The sequence below is a fragment of the Dermacentor variabilis genome, chromosome 6 (genome assembly GCF_050947875.1).
Source record: "Dermacentor variabilis isolate Ectoservices chromosome 6, ASM5094787v1, whole genome shotgun sequence".
NCBI classification, from domain to species: Eukaryota; Metazoa; Arthropoda; class Arachnida; order Ixodida; family Ixodidae; genus Dermacentor; species Dermacentor variabilis.
In genome coordinates, this window is record NC_134573.1 from 113,114,174 (window position 1) to 113,132,106 (window position 17,933).

The following is a 17,933-nucleotide window of genomic DNA, read 5'->3' on the forward strand; positions in this document are numbered from 1 at the left end:
GGGGGGGGCAGGCTTTGGCATCACCGGGGGAGGGTGCTCTGCCCCCCTCCTCCGAAGAACTCCGGAGGGGGCTCGGGCCCCGGAGCCTCCCGTAGTCAGCGCCTATAGTGCACCTAAAGTGCAATGCAAGAGCTTCTATTCGTCACCCAAATCGGAATGGAGTGGCCGCAGATGGCAATCGAACCCACGATCTATGACCCATGCAGCTACAGAAGGCTTTCGCCACTGAGCCGTAACGGTTGTTTACCGGTGTTTGACAAAGACTCAGAGTGAGTAAAAAAAAAAAGAAAGAAAACTCGCCCTGCTCATGTCTGTTCTAAATTAAAGCGCTTCGCCCCAGCTCTCCCTTTTTATTATTTAAATTACTTGGGGATAGAGATTTCAGTGCAAGCATAACTTCAAAATGACTAACGCAGTACCACAAAGCCGATGACTTATATTAGGAGAAATAAAAATCGGACGATGAATTGCGAAATTGTCGTTGATTAACAGATTGTTCTAAAGCCAGTGTCACCGCGTACGCAGGCAACAACGTACTCGCTGATATTCAAGCATTCTATAGTCTCGCCCTGTCAAAAAAGTCGACGGACGAGTCTTACCTTTCTCTGTAGAGCACTAAACTCCTCCAGCAAACCCAGACGCTTTGTGGCTGACTGAAACAAGCTTTATGCTTGTCCAGGTGATGTGCTTATCAATCCTATTGTTTCCCTTCGTGGTACCGTATTGCTTAGCTGAAGGATAGCGTTCCTGCTGTTATCGGATATATCTATCTGTCTATCTATCTATCTAACCGCTATTCCTAGATCACTGGCTAGTTTATGGTCTAATGGGTAGCGAATCTCCTTGCTGCACCGAGGGAACCGAATGCTAAACGAATTATCGGAGCAACTTGAGTCACTGAGTATGCAGCAATGTGTACATGCGTACCGCTCTTGAACCTCTTTCATGCCAACATGGGTCACTATAGACGCAAGACTGGGTAGGTACTACTGTACGAAGATACTCTGACGCCGTCTTGGAGCACTGGGCATGTGCCTCTCGGTCTGGGCTGGTCTCCATTGAATCTCTTTGATGCCAACTTGGCTCACTGGCTATGTGCCACTTGTGTGTGGCGTTCTTCAATGAACGTCCTTTATGCCAACTTCGTTAACTAGGTATGTGGCACTGGCAGTATGGCGCTCTACAATGACGAAGAACATCCCTTAAATTTATCCGATGTTGAACGGAATCGAATCCACATCGCAAAGGTTCTTTAGGACCGCCACCCGACGCATTAGCAGGCTGCGCCGCAACTGCGCTGGGCATCTACCGCTCTTTAACGAACCTTCCACCAACTTGAGTCACAGAGTATGGGCGACTGAGTGTGCGGAAAGCGAGGGAACAATTTTCAGCGTTCGCAGGCACCGAAACACCACATTGCTCATCTCGGAGGTCACGCCTGGACTTGTCGGCATTGCCACTAGATGGCGCAGTTTGTCTAGAAAGAAGCGTGAGAGAGGAACCCGGTTGACGCATGTGCGCGTTTCTCAGCGTTCGTGCACACTGACGTACCGTGCAATTCGGAGGTTTCGCGATGGTGGCACTAGATTACGCCGAGTGTTCTTATCGAAGCGCCAAACAGCAGTTCCGCAGCAGTACATGCCAGATAGGGTGATAAGTACGGTGTTTCTTGCTTAAAACGGAAGGCGCACCTTTGTTACCTCACGGCATTTTCATAATTTCGCCGAGGCTTTTCGGTATCTAGAGTGTTTAAACGACATTATCGCGTATCCTGCCAAGGCGGATTTCCGTTTGAATACCTATAGAGTGCCGATTAGCAACAAGAGAAAAAAAATTGATCAAGTATTGATAGGACCCCATGATCACTGTAAAAGTGGAACCAATCCGGATCTTGACAACGTTGCTGCTAGCTAGTCTTCAATCTCCTCAAAACACCGCCATCAAGAACCTTCACTACTGTGTTGAATTGCATTCCTACTTCCATTAAGTAGTCTGGCAGGCTGGCTGTCGGTGCGACCGCACTTCACCCAGTTCTCGTCCTTGTCTACCTTTCGCGCTGTTCACTTTCTCACTTTGTCCGTGAATTCACGACCATCGCAACTCCTCCTGACAACCTTCTGACCACTCGTGAACCCGCAACTGCTAGAGTGAGTGTAAAGTCGTCTACCAGACGCTAAAGGAATGTCTCGCTTACTACGGGGTAGGTATGACAGCTATGTTAGGTATCTCTCCGGAAAACAACACCGGTACGCCGACGCGGGGTTACGCCGCATACTGCTGTCCAATGCCCATACTGCTTCTTCGGTGTAATTGCAGCCATTGGTCCAAGCAACACAATGACTGGCCAGTAGGCTGGTACCACTTAACACGCTGATACGCCGATTTTCTCCTGTCCGCTGACTTTGACTCCCTCCAACAGGCGCACACGAATGGCTGCACGCTTATCGATTGGCTCAATGGCATATTACGGCCTGCAAAGGTAGCATCGCATGGCGAAAGCTACCAAGTTTCAGATTTTAAAGCGGGGCAATATTTCCTCTTGCTTCCCGGCCGGCACTTGATCCTCACTTCTACTTCAATGTTTGAAGCTTTTTTTGGACTTTGCGGCTCCTTACAGCTTATGTTTTCACGTTACTTACGACCCCGTGAAAATTCGCTCTATCCTGCCAGTCATGTCCACTAATGTCGCAAATTACACTGGTTCCTGCACGTAATGTGAACACCGCCAATGCACGTCCCTTCCGGTCTGCTGCACACTTCAATCTGTTGCATACCCGCCGTGGTTGCTCAGTGGCTATGGTGTTGGGCTGCTGAGCACGAGGTCGCGGGATCGAATCCTGGCCACGGCGGCCGCCTTTCGATGGGGACGAAATGCGAAAACACCCGTGTGCTTAGATTTAGGTGCACGTTAAACAACCCCAGGTGGTCAAAATTTCCGGAGTCCTCCGCTACGGCGTGCCTCATAATCAGAAAGTGGTTTTGGCACGTAAAACCCCAAATATTAAAAAAAGAAAATCTGTTGCATGTCCATACCCAAGCCCTCCCACTAAGTTTGTGGCTGCAGACTCGTAATTTCCCCCTTTTGATAAAAAAAGCCGGTAACCACTGGTTTTTTACTGCAGCGCCCCTTCCCAAGCGCTATGCTGAGACCTCACCTCCTTGCTCTGGTACAGCCTTTCAGGTCGCCGAATTTTCTCGTGCATGCTAACTCCGCGACCAACTTGACCATTAGGTGCCAAATCACGGGCAGGAAGGCAAAGAAGGGTTCAATAAAATGTTATGTGCTTGATTACGCAGATTGTTGCAGTGAGTCCATTTAGCTACTTTTCGTGGTTTAACTGCACAATTTTGTCGAGAACAGAGCTGGTTACCGTTACATCGTCGAGGACATAGTACAGACGACTATACAGGGCAATTTATGATGCAGATGCTGTCCTGCGTTTAGGAGAGCTAAATACGAAAGGCGATGAAATCCCGCGGAAGAGCCAAAGAAAGATATTGCTTTGGAAAATCCTTGACTTCATGCAGTCATTCTTTCCGTTTTGCATGTTGTATTTTGTATGTTGAGCACTCCTGCAAAATTAGTAAACTGTCTCTTAACAAAGCCACCTCCTTATTGACATACTGAAGGCAAGTGTGCGTTTGCTTATTTCAGCAACGTGGCCAACGTGGCCGGTAACATTTCCATGTTCTTGGACTTGATAATGTAAAGAAGCCGTTCATTTTTTTTTCAGTCCTTTAGACGGTGTCGCAATTGTGGGACAATTGGGCATTCTCGAGAGGTTTGAAAAGGGCCATTACTATGAAGAGACAGTAATCGAGAGAGAGTGGAGTGAACAAGAAATTGTGTAAAGAATCCCACTGTCGCCCGCAAGGCGAAATATTGATAACGATAGAAAAGTATCAGACTACTACACGAAATCAGGCACGTAGCCTTATCGGTCCCATAAATTGTATTAAAAATTCGCTTAGTGATAAATTAACAAGAGTGGTCCCAACGTGCCCACAGGATATGAACCGGCTTCTCTCAATGGCCCTGAAACTATCACTCGCTGTCGCAATACTGGCATGATGAAGAAAGCCGAGCGCAGGAAGGAAACCTTTCGTGCGGCGTCTCGCTTCATCAGGTCTCGGAAAGTTGAGCTTACGCGAGCTGGAAAGGCTAAAGGCGCACGGAATCAGAGCGCGCACGAAGCCACCAGCCAGCATGGCTCAACCTCTAGCTTTGCACCCACCCCACATTACTTCCACGGTATGGCGCGTCGGTGTATTATGCGCTTACTGGCGTGGGCATCCAAGGCCGGGATAGTGAAGGAGACGCGCGCTTACCTGCCCTTCCCCGTAGCGCACTGGATCACGTGACCTCTCAGACTGGGTGCGCAGGAAGACAACGCGCAATGCCACCGTGCTCCTCCGCTAACTCTAACACAGTTTCTCTCGCAACCTCAGCATAGGCTGCGCGGGGCGCGTCAGGATCGTATTGAAGGGGAACTTTATACGGAAAGTCACTGCCACGTCGGAGCTCCAGCAGAAAAATTGCTCGGACGGTCTGTATGATTGCTGTCGCAATAAAATCAATGAAGCCCCTTCACTACAAACATTCGATGAAATGGATTTGTGCATGACAACGCCCCGATCTTGAACTGGCGTGACAACAAAAGCGTGCTCCCATAAATCTTCTGCAAAGTCGTCTTTCCCCTGTGTTAGGTTCCAAACATAACTTGCCTGTGGTTGACCTCCCTGCCTTAACTTTTTTGTTTTTTCTCTCTCTCTCTCTTTGCTGCGTTGTAGACGGCACGATAGATTGTAGAAATTGCTCGGTAACTTCCCGCCAAGTGCCAACATAAAAGGTAGATCTGAGATGTAAATTACAGGCATTACTGTGAAAAATTGGATTCAGGGCTTATAAACAAGGAACAAGTGGTAGCCGTGTGGTGCTGCTCCAAAACGAGTATGCGAAAATTTTCAGTGCTGCACCTGTTATACCAAACTGTCGGCCAAGCTTGTGCGGTTATCAATTTATTAAGTTGATATAAGGCGGTACCTTCGGTTCTGAGTTTGTTTTTATACTAAGTTAAAGTCAAGTGAATATAGCAGATATATTATCGTACAATCATATGTGCAGCAGAACAGAGGCAGTCATACAAAGAACTCCCATCTGGTTGTGAGCAACACAATTTTGCTTTCTTGAGCTCTTTGTCTGTGCGTGTAGCAGTTGTGTTTCTGCGTAGTAGTGTAACGCTGTCTTCTGAGGCAAAAGAAATTTCCATGGCATTAGCGAAGGATACACAGTTGCTCTATGAGAGCGAGTGACTTTCTTGACAAACAAGTCACTGTTCTGTCACAAAGCTCTGTGTTCAAAGGGCTGCAACGGCCCTCTTTATGAAAACAAACGAGGACAGAAAACATGGCTCGGTGGCAAAATATGGATGATTTAATTGTTGTGGTCAAATTGCGTACAACTTACGAAGCGTTTAATGTAATCTGATGACGTGAAATCGTTAGTTAGACGAGCGGGTAGCTGGCGGCAGAGGCGATGCCGCACTGGTTGTCCTTGTCACGTGACATCTTGATGTAGCCGTTGTCTCCCCAGGATTCTGCCCAACTGGAAGGTAATCGCAAATAAAACATGAAAAACGAAAAGAAAACTGTCAGCGGGATTTTTCAAAAAATCACAACTGCTGTCTCAACCTAGGGTGCAGCTAAGGTTGTGTGACGGTTTCGCTTTGTAGTAGAAACAGTTACACTGTTGTACACTACCCTGATTTACTTCTAGAGGATCAATGCAGCGATGGAAAGACGCGCTGCTCTCGCGCCAACGTTCGCGCTGTGTGGGGTGCGGTGTAGCGCGCCTAAGTGAGGCACAGCTGCGGCGTGCTTTTCATTGCTGCGACAGCCGCCACATCTGCTTCCACAGCGTTGATGCGCGCTTCTACCGAAAAAAAAAAAGAACCGCATTCGATTCGTTGCCCAGAGATACGACATCCCTGTCAACGTCTGCTTTTCGCGAATGGAGCAAAGATACCATTGGACTCCACTATCTATCCGCTTGCGTGATTGGTGGAAATGCATCGGCGTCGCAGCTGTTCCCGTATCTCTCAATTACGAATGCGTCGAACTCAAAACTGCAGTCCACAGATACTAACGTAAACGTTAACTAACCTCAAGCATGCAAAGCGCTACTCTTCACCATAACAATTAGCTCGCATCAACTGCGTCTGAACTTCGCGTGATGCTGAACAAGTCTTTTTTTTTTCTAGAATATAATGTTATCGTGCTCACCTGTTCTTGACGAGCCAATATTTCTTGCCGTCCTCAACACCATAGCCGACAACGAGCACACCATGGTCCAGCTGTTCGCTGCTGCATTCGGTCTCGTCGTACACTCCTGCAAATATTATAAAAAAATTGGCACGGTGAGTTCACGCACGAGTTCCGCGCGAACTACGACGTCAACAAAGGATAGCTGCGACAATTTCTTTGTATTTTCATCAATAAGTCGGCAGGTTAACTTTCCCGAAAAACTCTCAGGCCCTCATCGTAGTGCTGATCTATACACTTGCCATATTTGGTAAGCGTATTTGTATTTCTAAATTACTGAATATTGGTTGATGGCGAAGTTTTCCATCGCAAATTAAGGCAAGGTTGGCGCAGTTAAGTACAACATCATGTATCTCTCCAATAAATGTACGGTGCAGGATTGCTCGAATTATTCGCAAACAGAAGCGCACTGTATTGATGAAATAACTGCAATTACATTACACGGCGTCCCATCACACTGCGGCTGCGGCAGTAAAAAGTGTGCATCTACGGATATAAGCCTAGTGACAAATACGGGGACGGCAGTCCTCGACACCGATACTTTCTCTCTAAAAACCAGTTCCTTAGTTCCAAAGTAACAAGCTGTTCGTGGGAAACGTGTAATAATACTGCTACTTGACGGGAATAATAAATTTTCTTCTATATAGGGTGTTTTATTAGACTATTCAAAATTTTTAAATGTCATATATGATTGTAATCCTTCGACTGGATTACTCGAAGATAGGGACGTTACTTCTACAGAAATCAAAACGCGTAATCAACTATATAACAGAATTTCACTAATAAAGATTTTAACAAATAATTTATGGCACACACTGAAATTTAGAAAATTGTAGCAAGTGAGGCTGCGAAACATCTCGACTTGGAACCAATACTGAGGATGGCATTTGAGATACACGCCGCTACGTCTGCGGTAAACATTCACTCAAGCTTCACTTAGTTCTTTAGAAACATATTTTACCCATCGAAGCACAGACGTATCTAGAACACCAAGGTATTTCGAAGAAACAATTGGGAAATAAATATTTCGAACCTGCTGCCATCCTGTATATTCCTTCCTAGTCGATATGCCTTGCGAACACATCTACTACAAATATGAAATCACAATATGTTCGATAAGTTTAATATAGTTTAAACTTTATTAGTATAATTGTTGCAGATTAGCTGCTTACGCGTTATGATGTGTTCTACAAGTAATGCCAGCCTCTTAGAGTAAATCCAGTTCAAGCAATGGAAATGTGCTATCTATTGTTTTTCAATATTCTTAGATTGAAATGGAACGCCTCGTATAGTGTCACAAGGAACATCATGGCAGACACTGCCAGCGACGTCTGTATATATAACTCACATCTGTCCTTGGCTTGCAACTTTAATGCAGAAGTGAAGACTAAAATAATTTTGTCAGGGCGCGACAACCGATATGCGTACTCACAGTAGATAATACAGGAATTCCTGGACAGGTTACTTTGAAGTAGCTTTATGGAACAATTTTAAAATATTATGTTGCAAACATACATGATTTCAAGGGTGAGGTCTTAAATTCGGCCCCCAAGGGCAGATAGTTGCAATTTCTTCTAAGTTTATTTTCTTTCTTTATTACTTCAGCGTTTCAGCTAAACACCATTATTTTCCTTTATGTCTTCTTTGACTTCAATGTCTGTTTGCTTCCCCAGGTTGTTGCTAAAGAAAGCGAGCAGTTTGTTCCACCTGACTCTTTTCTCCTATTGTACATACGTATCTTTTAAATCGAACTGTCATGGAGCATAGAGTTAGGCGTTATATATAAGGCGTTTTGCACCGGTCAACAGAAAATACAAGCTGGCAACATGGATTTACCTTCGGAGTACAGCTGGAATGATGAGTGGCTTGCGTCGATGGCTACGGAAACTGGGCCAACGGTGGCGACCGCCTTCTTCAGGTCGTCTTCAGATCCCTGCTCGATGTCCACGAAGCCGGTGTCGGTTGCACCAACGTTTTGTTTCTTGAAACGGCACTCGCCATCCTGAAATATAAGACGTTCGCATTGTCAAAAAGAAATGAATACACTGCGAGAGCTCCCCCCCCCCCACTCCCACTCAATATCTCCTTAATAGGTGAGCTTTCTTCGGCTTGTCTGCAGCCATTTTTTCCCGCCCCTCGGATATTTACGAGTGTAGCAAGTTGGGCGGGTTGGTGAAGCTGCATAGCGATTGTAAAACAGCGCTGAGAAAGACGTTCACGATGAAAACGCATGTCACGTCTGTCTCTTGCTTGTCATAGTCTTCTTTAGCACTGTTTTACAACCACCATGCCTCGGATATTCTTGAATGGCAGATTTTAATGTATCTTTGGTTAGATTGAAATTGCAGCGGGTTCAACGGCAAAGTGTATTACCTGAGATTATCTTTCTAAAGGATTTTAATACATATTTTAATTTGAAGGGTCTTGAAGGCGTCATATAGCAATCGCTAAATACGTAGAGGACCTATGCTGCTGTTCGAAGTCGATAGCCGGCTCCGTGGCTTCTAGTGACGTGCTTGTGGAATGTGTATAGCTCTCACTTACCTCAGCCTCATAAGGATAGCTTTTTTCGGTATCAATACCGCCGTTCGCCTTGATGTACTGGAAAGCGTTGTCCATGAGCCCGCCCTCGCAGCCGTGGTTGCCGAAGGTTTCGGAGCAGTCGACCAAGTTTTGCTCACTGAGTGAGACCAGGACGCCGGTCTTCAGGAAATGCTGGCCCTCCAGAGACCCAGTCTGGAAGCAAAATAATTATTGTTGCTTTTGGTGGTTCGATGTAGAAATTCACGACTGTTGTAAGTTGCGCGTTTTATTAGCAACTGCTTAACGCGGCTAGGGTAAAGAAAATACAAAAAAGTACTTTTTCTTACGCACTAAAAGCAACATAAAGTACGCATTCGTCTCGGAAGATATTAGCCGTGTAGTGTTATCTGGCTTAGCGCGCTTACATATTTTTCAGCGTAGCTCAGAAATGAAAAAAAAAAGAGAAAAACATGGTTTTGGACATATGTCCGCTGCCTTCATTCTTCTCACTTTTGATCACCTATGCTTTTAATTTAATCACAATTCGCCGATACCATCTTCTTTAGGGGTTACGTCTTCAATTATGAACGCGCCTCGTGTACCCATTAAGACAATTGCAGCAAAAACACAAGAAATCACGTAATGCTTCTAAGGTCTTCTTGTTTACGAACACGCACTTGAATATATAAAAAAAGGACATTGTGCTTTACGAGGCACCCGGTCAAATATAGCGAAAAACTCCCAGGTCTTGTCCTTGCAAGATAGGCTCCTTCGACGAAAGTATTCATATTTCGCCAATAGGAAATGTTTTGAAGAATCCAAGTTATCCCAAAATAGAGCTTCTAAATGACAGGCGGGATTCCTTGCGTGAAGATATTGTGCGCAGTCATACGAGTTATTTTTGCTGGCGTAAAAACTCACGGTGCTGAAGGCCCAGCAGGATCCGCACTGTCCCTGGTTTTTCACGGGTGTCACGGCACCTTTCTCTCGCCAGTCCATAGATTCTGGCAGGCTGCTGTAGTTGACGTTCGCCGGTGGCAGGAAGGTAGATCCCCGTCCAGCTGTACGGTCACCACGGTAGCCGTTGAACATCCTTGCGAACTCGTGCGGCAGCTTCGTGTGAAATAAAGAAGAGGAACTCATTACCCGTACACGTTTCTTTACGACGTTGAATCTATATCGCACGCGACATATCAATATGCGTTAGTGCTAAGATACGCACAGTCACTACGGTGCGTGTAAAGCTGTCTTAGAGAAGCCAAACGACACAAGGATCGTGCTCGCCACCTATAGCACGAGACTGCCGTGCTTCAACAACAGTATTCGAATACCGTAGAAAGCAATGTTCATCCACTGCCTCACATAAGTACAGACAAAGTGGAAATCGTTTTAGAGATTCTGTGCTGAATCTTCGGCGCTGCTGACGTGGCTGTTAGGAGTTTGGCCAGCGTACGAACACTGCAACCTCAGCGCAAGAGCTCGATTAAAAATACGTGCTGGCAGACCTTCGACAAAGCTGCAGAGGTGTGGATAATTTCACGAGCTGTTTCTTTGAAGCTGTACCCCTGAGTAATTGGAATAATGTGGGCTACCATTTACTAAATATATAGGAACCGCTTCGTATGCATCTGTCGTATTATTTTCTGTTAGTTTGAATAGACCGACAAGGTTACCGTGCTAACCTGGAAGGAAACAGGTGTTTAATGAGGGTCTCTTCACTTTACAGCCCTGCAAAGTGCTTGCAACTGCTGGTTTACTTTAATGAATTAAAATTCAAGTTTAAGGTTTCACAGTTTGCTCTTTTAAATGTAGCGAACTGAACAACACGGGTCGCTAACACATCTTAGTAGGTAAATCTGGCTTGCAAGTTTGTGTGTACGCTGAAAGGAGGCGCACGCCAATAAAGCCGATAACGTGCAGACCTGAGTTCCCGCACATGATGCACGCCATCACCCCCTTTTACTCACTATATTAAACAAGCGTTTTCGAAGAGAAAGCATCACGAATACAAAAGAATAACGGCTGCCGGCGCAGCCAAAACGTCCCTATGCTCTTTCGAAAAGCTACAACTTAGGCTCCATTAAGTACGTTTGGAATTGAGAAAACGGAAGGCGATTTCTTGTAAGCATGGCACATATTACATTATGCACGGTGCCTAAACGATATTCTCCTCTGAGCACGATCACGAAAGCTGGGGATAGTTACACTGCGCATATCGAAATATTGCTGTTAACTAATTACATACGATGATGTTTAGGCCAAGAAAAAAAATGACCGCTCACTTGACGGCGTAGATTTGTTGAGATTTCAAAGCAAGCTACAACGACGAGGAAGTGACCAGCCAGCGACGCGTTTTAACTGCCCTTCTCATATGCCTACGGCCGACATTCATCCCGCGTTGTGGTTGTGCACTGGTACCCGGGCTATTAGACAGAAAAGGCTCAGGGAAGTCAAACTAAAGCCTAACGTTCCAGATGACATTAGCAACTTCACAACGTACAGCAAATGCGCCAATTCAGTGCGCCATACTTGCGATTGTTTGACTACGTCGACCACGAGAAGTGAGCGGGCGCACACGAGCGCTAGTCCTCGGGCTAATCCTCGGACTCGCACAATCGTTTGCCGCCTTTGTCAATAGGCTTAAAGGTACCCAAGTACAAAGCCCTACGTCAACGCTTGTCACTGCTGCAGCACCTGCATCACGCAGAGCTGCACGCGCTTATTTGATGCCTGTTTAGTTAATTTTACTGAATATGCCTTGCGGCATATTCCACAACTAATTTTAAAAAAGTTCCCAGTTTGCCATAATTTGTCTAAATAAGTAGTATATATTATTGGCACAATGTTGACAAAGCTTCTGGACTGGTATGTGTTAATTTTTTTAATAACAGCCTTTAAATACCCTACTTTAATAATAATAACCAAATTTATTAGCCGATGACGCGTTGATGTGCTGGTTAGCTGTGAGCCAAATGCTAGCGCGTCGTCTCCATGATCTTCAGCGTGTCGCGGCCACTGTCTAATCACTCAGGTCATGCCGAAAAACCACGCTGATACTCAGCGTTCTGGGTTTCCTTGATTTGCGGCGAGTGGTAACGACGACATTCTTTTGCAGTTTTTTTTTTATCAGAAACGTTTATGTCGGCAAGCTCTCCTTCTCAAACGTAAAATTGAGCACCGAGGCTGATCTATACCTACATTATCTGAAGCTAGGTGTGCTACATGCTTCAAGATATTTTTGCAGTTTGCTTTTAATACTTTCTTCGTTGTTCAAAATATTTAGCAATTCTTTTTTGAAAACAAAGCAACACAGGATATTATAGCGCGAGCTAGCCCCTGAATAGGACTACTGTAACGAGACTCACTACATTGCAATATATTGAAGCGCGTTGGCGCTACTTGAGTGCTGGTTATGCGTGTATCTATGTGCGTGTTTATGTGTGGCTGTGCGCGCGCGCGAACTCACTGAACAATCGAATGTTGCGGGAAAGCTAAATATCAAATTTGCCAATCTTTTCAATGTGGAATGAATCAGTTAAAGAGCGAAAAAACTGTCGTAATTTACTTTGAACATCGTAGCTGTGGCACATCATTTCCGGTCACTCTAAAAGCAAAACAATAAATATTTATAACATTGCTCACCAGATCGCCGAATTGGTTCATGCCAAGCTTGTACGACACGAGGCCTCTAGCGTATTTCTCATTGTGCCTGGCAACCAGCAGGGTGTTCTCACTAAATATCTTGAACCTCAGGAGCTCCTCCATGTTGGATTGGTAGGATTTTTCTGCAATGCAATGTTAGGTACCAGGTTAAATTTTTCGAAGCAATGCAACGGTAACCTCTACTGCGTTCTGCTAAAGCAGGTGTTTCTCACTGCGGTGTAAGTTGTTACACTTTCGTTGAACGGATAGCTCATACAGATGATAATTGGCATGTTTGCCTTTGCGCATCAACTTAGAACTTTCGGTAAACTTCGCGCTTTGTTTTCGGAAATACTTGCTTCTAGCAACCTGAACACGCTTTATTAACACGCTGAAATGAAATATATCATAATACTTATTGTTGTCTAAAGGATATAACGTCAGGAAAAGAAACTCAACCTTTTTGGATTCTGCTAACATGGTTGGTTTTTATGCTTATCGTGCACTGAAATGCTCCTAATAACCACCTCATTTTATAGAAAATCGTTGTGCGAAGAGAACTGAAAAAGCCACTTTGGAATTACGTCCTGCCGAAAATGGCGCGAATTTATACGCTGGAGAACGAGCAAGCTTCATTCGAAATGTTTTCATCGCTCGATTAACACTTTTTTTTTAAAGAAAATGACGCGGGCATTAGAAACGACACCTCTTAGATAAGAACTTCTCTATGAGCGGAATAGCGGTTTGCAGACAGAAATAAAAAGTCATGCGATTACTTTATTTACGTCTGATGAAGGGGGTTAAGGACGCATGAAACACTTAACTACAAGAGCTTTCAGGGACCACCATGGGTGCTACCCCACTTATTATGTGAAGTGCTATCCCAACTATTTTACTTTATGTGACGAAGCGCACGCAATCCTAGATCTCCTTACACCGACGGATAAAACTAATGGCATGCTTAAATTTTGCTCCGTATTACTGAATATTGCATTTACGCTACTCAGATAAGACTACTCCTTCCAGTGCTGGAATAATCGTAAACGCAGTGGTGCACCCTCGACTCACAAGTTCTCGCTAGCACTTAACTCGTTGATTACTGCCGACTTCACGCTAATACTAAAGCGGTACGCCACTTCATGCAGACGAGACCGCCTCGAAGCTTTCGCGGGTGTTGTAATTTATTCCCCAGCAGATTATGCTGGTCTATGAAAGTGCTAAACGGTACTGGATCCCCCTGCAGACGCCAGTGAGCGCTGTTGCGCATTCCCGATGCTTCCATTTGATAAATATTATCGATCATTGAAAAGTGCCGTTAATACTTCATTATATTGTAAAAAACATACGTATGACCACATCATCTTTGTTGAGGGGCCGACGTGTGCCCCTTTTGCGTGCGAACGTTATTTACGAGGTTGTAGTCAGTGAAGTTGCGCGACGTAGAAATCAGGCCTTTTTGAATACAGAGCAATGCACGATTCCTGGGCATAAAAGGGAAAAGGCCGATTGTGGTATTTTTATTTACCTATAAAGATTACATGACACATTTAAAACAATATGTCCAAAGATTTCGCTATATCGACGGGAACAATAAGGAACTACGAAACATTTAATTGTGACACTTGTAGCAGGCAAACAAAAAACCGCATAACACGAATGCATTTCCTAAAGGCAATTTTGTCGCTTAGGCGTCGCACACAAAGCTCAATGGCCACTGCATTTAACTTAAAACCACCCACGTGGGGAACGTTCCGAAAGCGTTATCACATAACCAATGTAATAGTAATCTGCTCAGTTGCGCCAAAAAGAACTTGTTGTGTCTATATATACGGCTGGTTTCCCTGGAGTACGTTTTAGCAATGTGTTATCATAGTTGATATCCATATCCATGACACGTTATTCATACAAACTGCAAAAAAGCAATTGCCATGTGCACCATTAGAACAGCAAAATGTAACCACACAGTTATTTTTTATTTTTTTGTCATCTACTTCTTCGCCAGTTATATTAGAATGCTTTTGCGCACAGTAGTGTAAAGGTACTTGCTGTTGATGCTAAAAGAACCGCTCTCAAGCAAGGGTGCTTACTGTGGGTAGCTTTGAATGCCTCCCATTGGGTGCGTAGGATTTCATGAGAGCTTGCCGCTGTGGTTACCGCCACAAAGGCGCAGAGTAAGCTGATTCGCAACATGATGGAGACAAGGACACAGCACCTGTAATGAAAGAAGCGTTATTCATTTATTTAGATCCGACCATTTCTTGAGTGGAAAAAGTGCAAAAAAGGGCGTTCTCTTTATCTACGCGACTCCCCCCGAACACTCAGCGGAATTCTGTCGGTTCAGGTAAGTTCGATATGTGCATGAAATGAGAACATGTGACTGGCGCTTTAAGCCACAGTCCAACTTTAGCATTATAGAAGGACGACAAAGTCAATGAAGATGTATTACATAAAAGACGTATGAATGATACGAGGTGATCACTTAAACGGATACGTTGATGATGCAGCTAGCAGCGCCTATCACGAGAATTAAGATAATTACTATTTCGTGTACCGCTAAGCTCTGTAACAGCTGACTTTCAGGAAGCACTGAGATGCCGCATCTGCCTCTATGAACACGCACGTAGAGGTAATGTAATAAAACCTGGACATACATATTTCACTACAAACGAGAATAACGAAGTTTGTAGAGCACTTTTATTACATCGCAATGGTTATAGTTTCGACTATATAAAAAGGAACTACGACGAATATCGTGTACTCCACTTTGTTCTAGCCGTTATGAGAAAACGCGATCTATGCTTTTTGCGAGGCGTTGAAATGTGCCGCGCGATTTTCGAATATTTGGATTAATAGCAGTGTTACGGTTCTGATTTTTTCAAAAGGCGTAGTTGCATTCGGCACGCCTACAGCTGCAAGACCCATTCACGACAGATCTAATTAACGCAAGAAGTGAACAAGTCGAATAGCTGACAAAGAATAGCTGTTCCGCTACCTGTGAGGCACAGACACCCGATGACACCCCGAGGACTTCAGACTTACCTGGTGGAGAGCTCGACCCTTTCAGCCCACTCTGCGGTGTGGTTGTGGCGTCAGATGATCTTTATACATTTCTATGTGAGGTACTTATCATACTGCGTCATTGCTCCTATCGGTATTGATGTAGCTCAGAGAAAGTCCACACGCGCCATCGGAAGCGATAAGCCTCGCCCATATCTTTGTATTGTTGCTCGAGCAGCGAAGTTATGCGCTATTGTTTGCCGGACAATTGAATTCTGAGGCCAGCTCCGTCACATGCGCTAGATAAAACGCCCGTGCGTTTGAACTGGCACCCGCTCACGTGGCTCCGCTCACCGCCTTCGTTCTTGGCGACATACAGGTGTGTCCAGATGAGAATAGTCGTAAGAAAACGTCGTGCACCAGGCGCTCGCTTAAGGAACGGGAGCGTCTAGGCGAACATGGTTCGGCAGTGTGCTTCGGAAGTTGGTGCAGATAAATCCTTGTACATTTATGTTGTGAAGTGTACAATGCTAACACCATCAAGTCACGCATTAGGTTCGCTGATTATGTTTGCGAGATAGGCAGAGGCAAACCCATGTGTAGACAGGCTTGCGAAGGCAAAATGTCGTACCACATTCTGTTACAACGCCATATCGCGCATGTAGATCCAGCGGATGAATACTCACAAGGTGTTAGGAATTTGTACGCTTTAGAGTATTTATTGGGCTCTAACTGGAATTTCAACTCAAGATGCGTCAGTAGTCAAGCCTGTCACGCCTGTCAGATATGTCAAGCCATGATGAAACATGGCTATATCGGTGCATGTAAGGAATCGGTGCAGTAATGAGACAAAGAAAGAATACACGGAGGTCACCGGCGTTTGTCCTCTGTGTAGTCTTTCCTTGTCCTACTTACACACGCCAATTTAACCGTGTTTCATCAAACCACTCACCAACTAGCCCATCTAAGTTCATTAATCAATACAAGCCATTTCTTCATTATAAAATACGAAGACGCCAAATAAACAGACACACACAAGAGAAGAAAACGGGACAGCTTGTTAAAAGCACTTCTTGTTGGGCTAGTTGGTAGCTATTCATTATAAAATATGAAAACGCCAAATAAACAGACACACACAAGAGAAGAAAACGGGACAGCTTGTTAAAAGCACTTCTTGTTGGGCTAGTTGGTAGCTATTCATTATAAAATATGAAAACGCCAAATAAACAGACACACACAAGAGAAGAAAACGGGACAGAGCGCCCTGTCCCGTTTTCTTCTCTTGTGTGTGTCTGTTTATTTGGCGTTTTCATATTTTATAATGAATAGCTACCAACTAGCCCAACAAGAAGTGCTTTTAACAAGCCATTTCGTAATCTGTCCCCAGGACTAACAAGGAAAAAAAAACAATAATGCACGGTGGAAACCAGACGTAGGGTCTCTTGTCTAGAATCTCGAACGATATTAGGGGAACCGAGGAGTTAAATTTTTGGTGGTCACAACCTCATGATGTGAACAGGCGAGGAAATCATATGGGTGATTACATATTTAGGAGAATGTATCCGTTATGTATGGTTGAGCAATGCAGGTGACCGGTTACTAGTGCCCCATCTGATAATTCCCGGTTGAAAACCTTACTTAGTTGGGCGAATTTTGTTTGCAGTGTTGGGGTAGTGATGTTAGGATCTGAAATGGTGCAGCAGGCGAAATTCGCCGGGCATGCTTGGCTGGAACTTGTTCTCGCTGAGCTTCCCGTAAGCGGTTTTCTCAGTGATGTTGACAAAAAGCGCGCAACACGCGCTAATATATTTCTAACCATTGGATGCACCTTACAATGATGTTATTTACATTAGATGTTGTATGCCTAGAAACATATGTTATACTGTTGCACGTATTTGAATAATGCCTACTTAACAGAAGAGCTGAGTGTCAGTTGCTGAATGTCCGCCTCCTACGCGACTTTCTTTATGTTAGCAAACACTCCATGTAAGGAATAATGTAATAAACATTGATCTGGTGTTGTGCCGACATTGAAATAACTTGAGACACCCATATTCAAATTAACCATCATTGCTTAAATGTTATAGAGCGTTGCTGTGCCGCACAGGGTACGCTGTAAATATTCTGGCAAAACATCAATTTGTTCTGCTACACCGGCCCGTTCTGTGTCAAGACTAAAAGCAGCTGTCCCACTAATAAGAAAAACGCACCCGCTAGAAACATTGCGTTTTTTTATTAAGTTTATTAGATATCGTGCGGCTTACGAAGCGTTCGGTTTAATGCAGCGATGTCAAACTTCACAGACGAGCGGGTAAATTGCGGAAGTGGCAATGCCGACAGGTTGTTCATAGACGTCAGGATGTAGCCGGTGCTTTGTCAGGAGACACCCCACCTAAAGTAACGCCTAACAAAACTTGGCAGCGCGTTTTCATAAAAATGAGAGGCATTCT

The 17,933-nt window shown here is 44.6% G+C and overlaps 2 protein-coding genes across 2 annotated transcripts in view; both read right to left on the minus strand.

Annotated features, from left to right (window-relative positions):
* The window catches only part of LOC142586261 (uncharacterized), a 59,902-nt gene extending 59,199 nt beyond the window's left edge, over positions 1-703 (minus strand). The window contains exon 1 of the mRNA XM_075697508.1: positions 600-703. The gene's annotated coding sequence lies outside the window, so the exon portion shown is untranslated. The remainder of the gene's footprint in view (positions 1-599) is intronic.
* Positions 704-5,412: 4,709 nt separating this feature from the next.
* Positions 5,413-15,629, minus strand: LOC142585054 (procathepsin L-like). The gene is made up of 8 exons (XM_075695511.1): positions 15,526-15,629; positions 14,574-14,698; positions 12,487-12,629; positions 9,766-9,957; positions 8,866-9,057; positions 8,158-8,323; positions 6,283-6,388; positions 5,413-5,605 (listed from the first exon to the last, which is right to left on the minus strand). Exons 2-8 carry the CDS (start codon positions 14,674-14,676, stop codon positions 5,506-5,508), a joined length of 1,002 nt encoding a protein of 333 aa, XP_075551626.1. The 5' UTR covers positions 14,677-14,698; positions 15,526-15,629; the 3' UTR covers positions 5,413-5,505.
* Between the last annotated feature and the right edge of the window lie 2,304 nt (positions 15,630-17,933).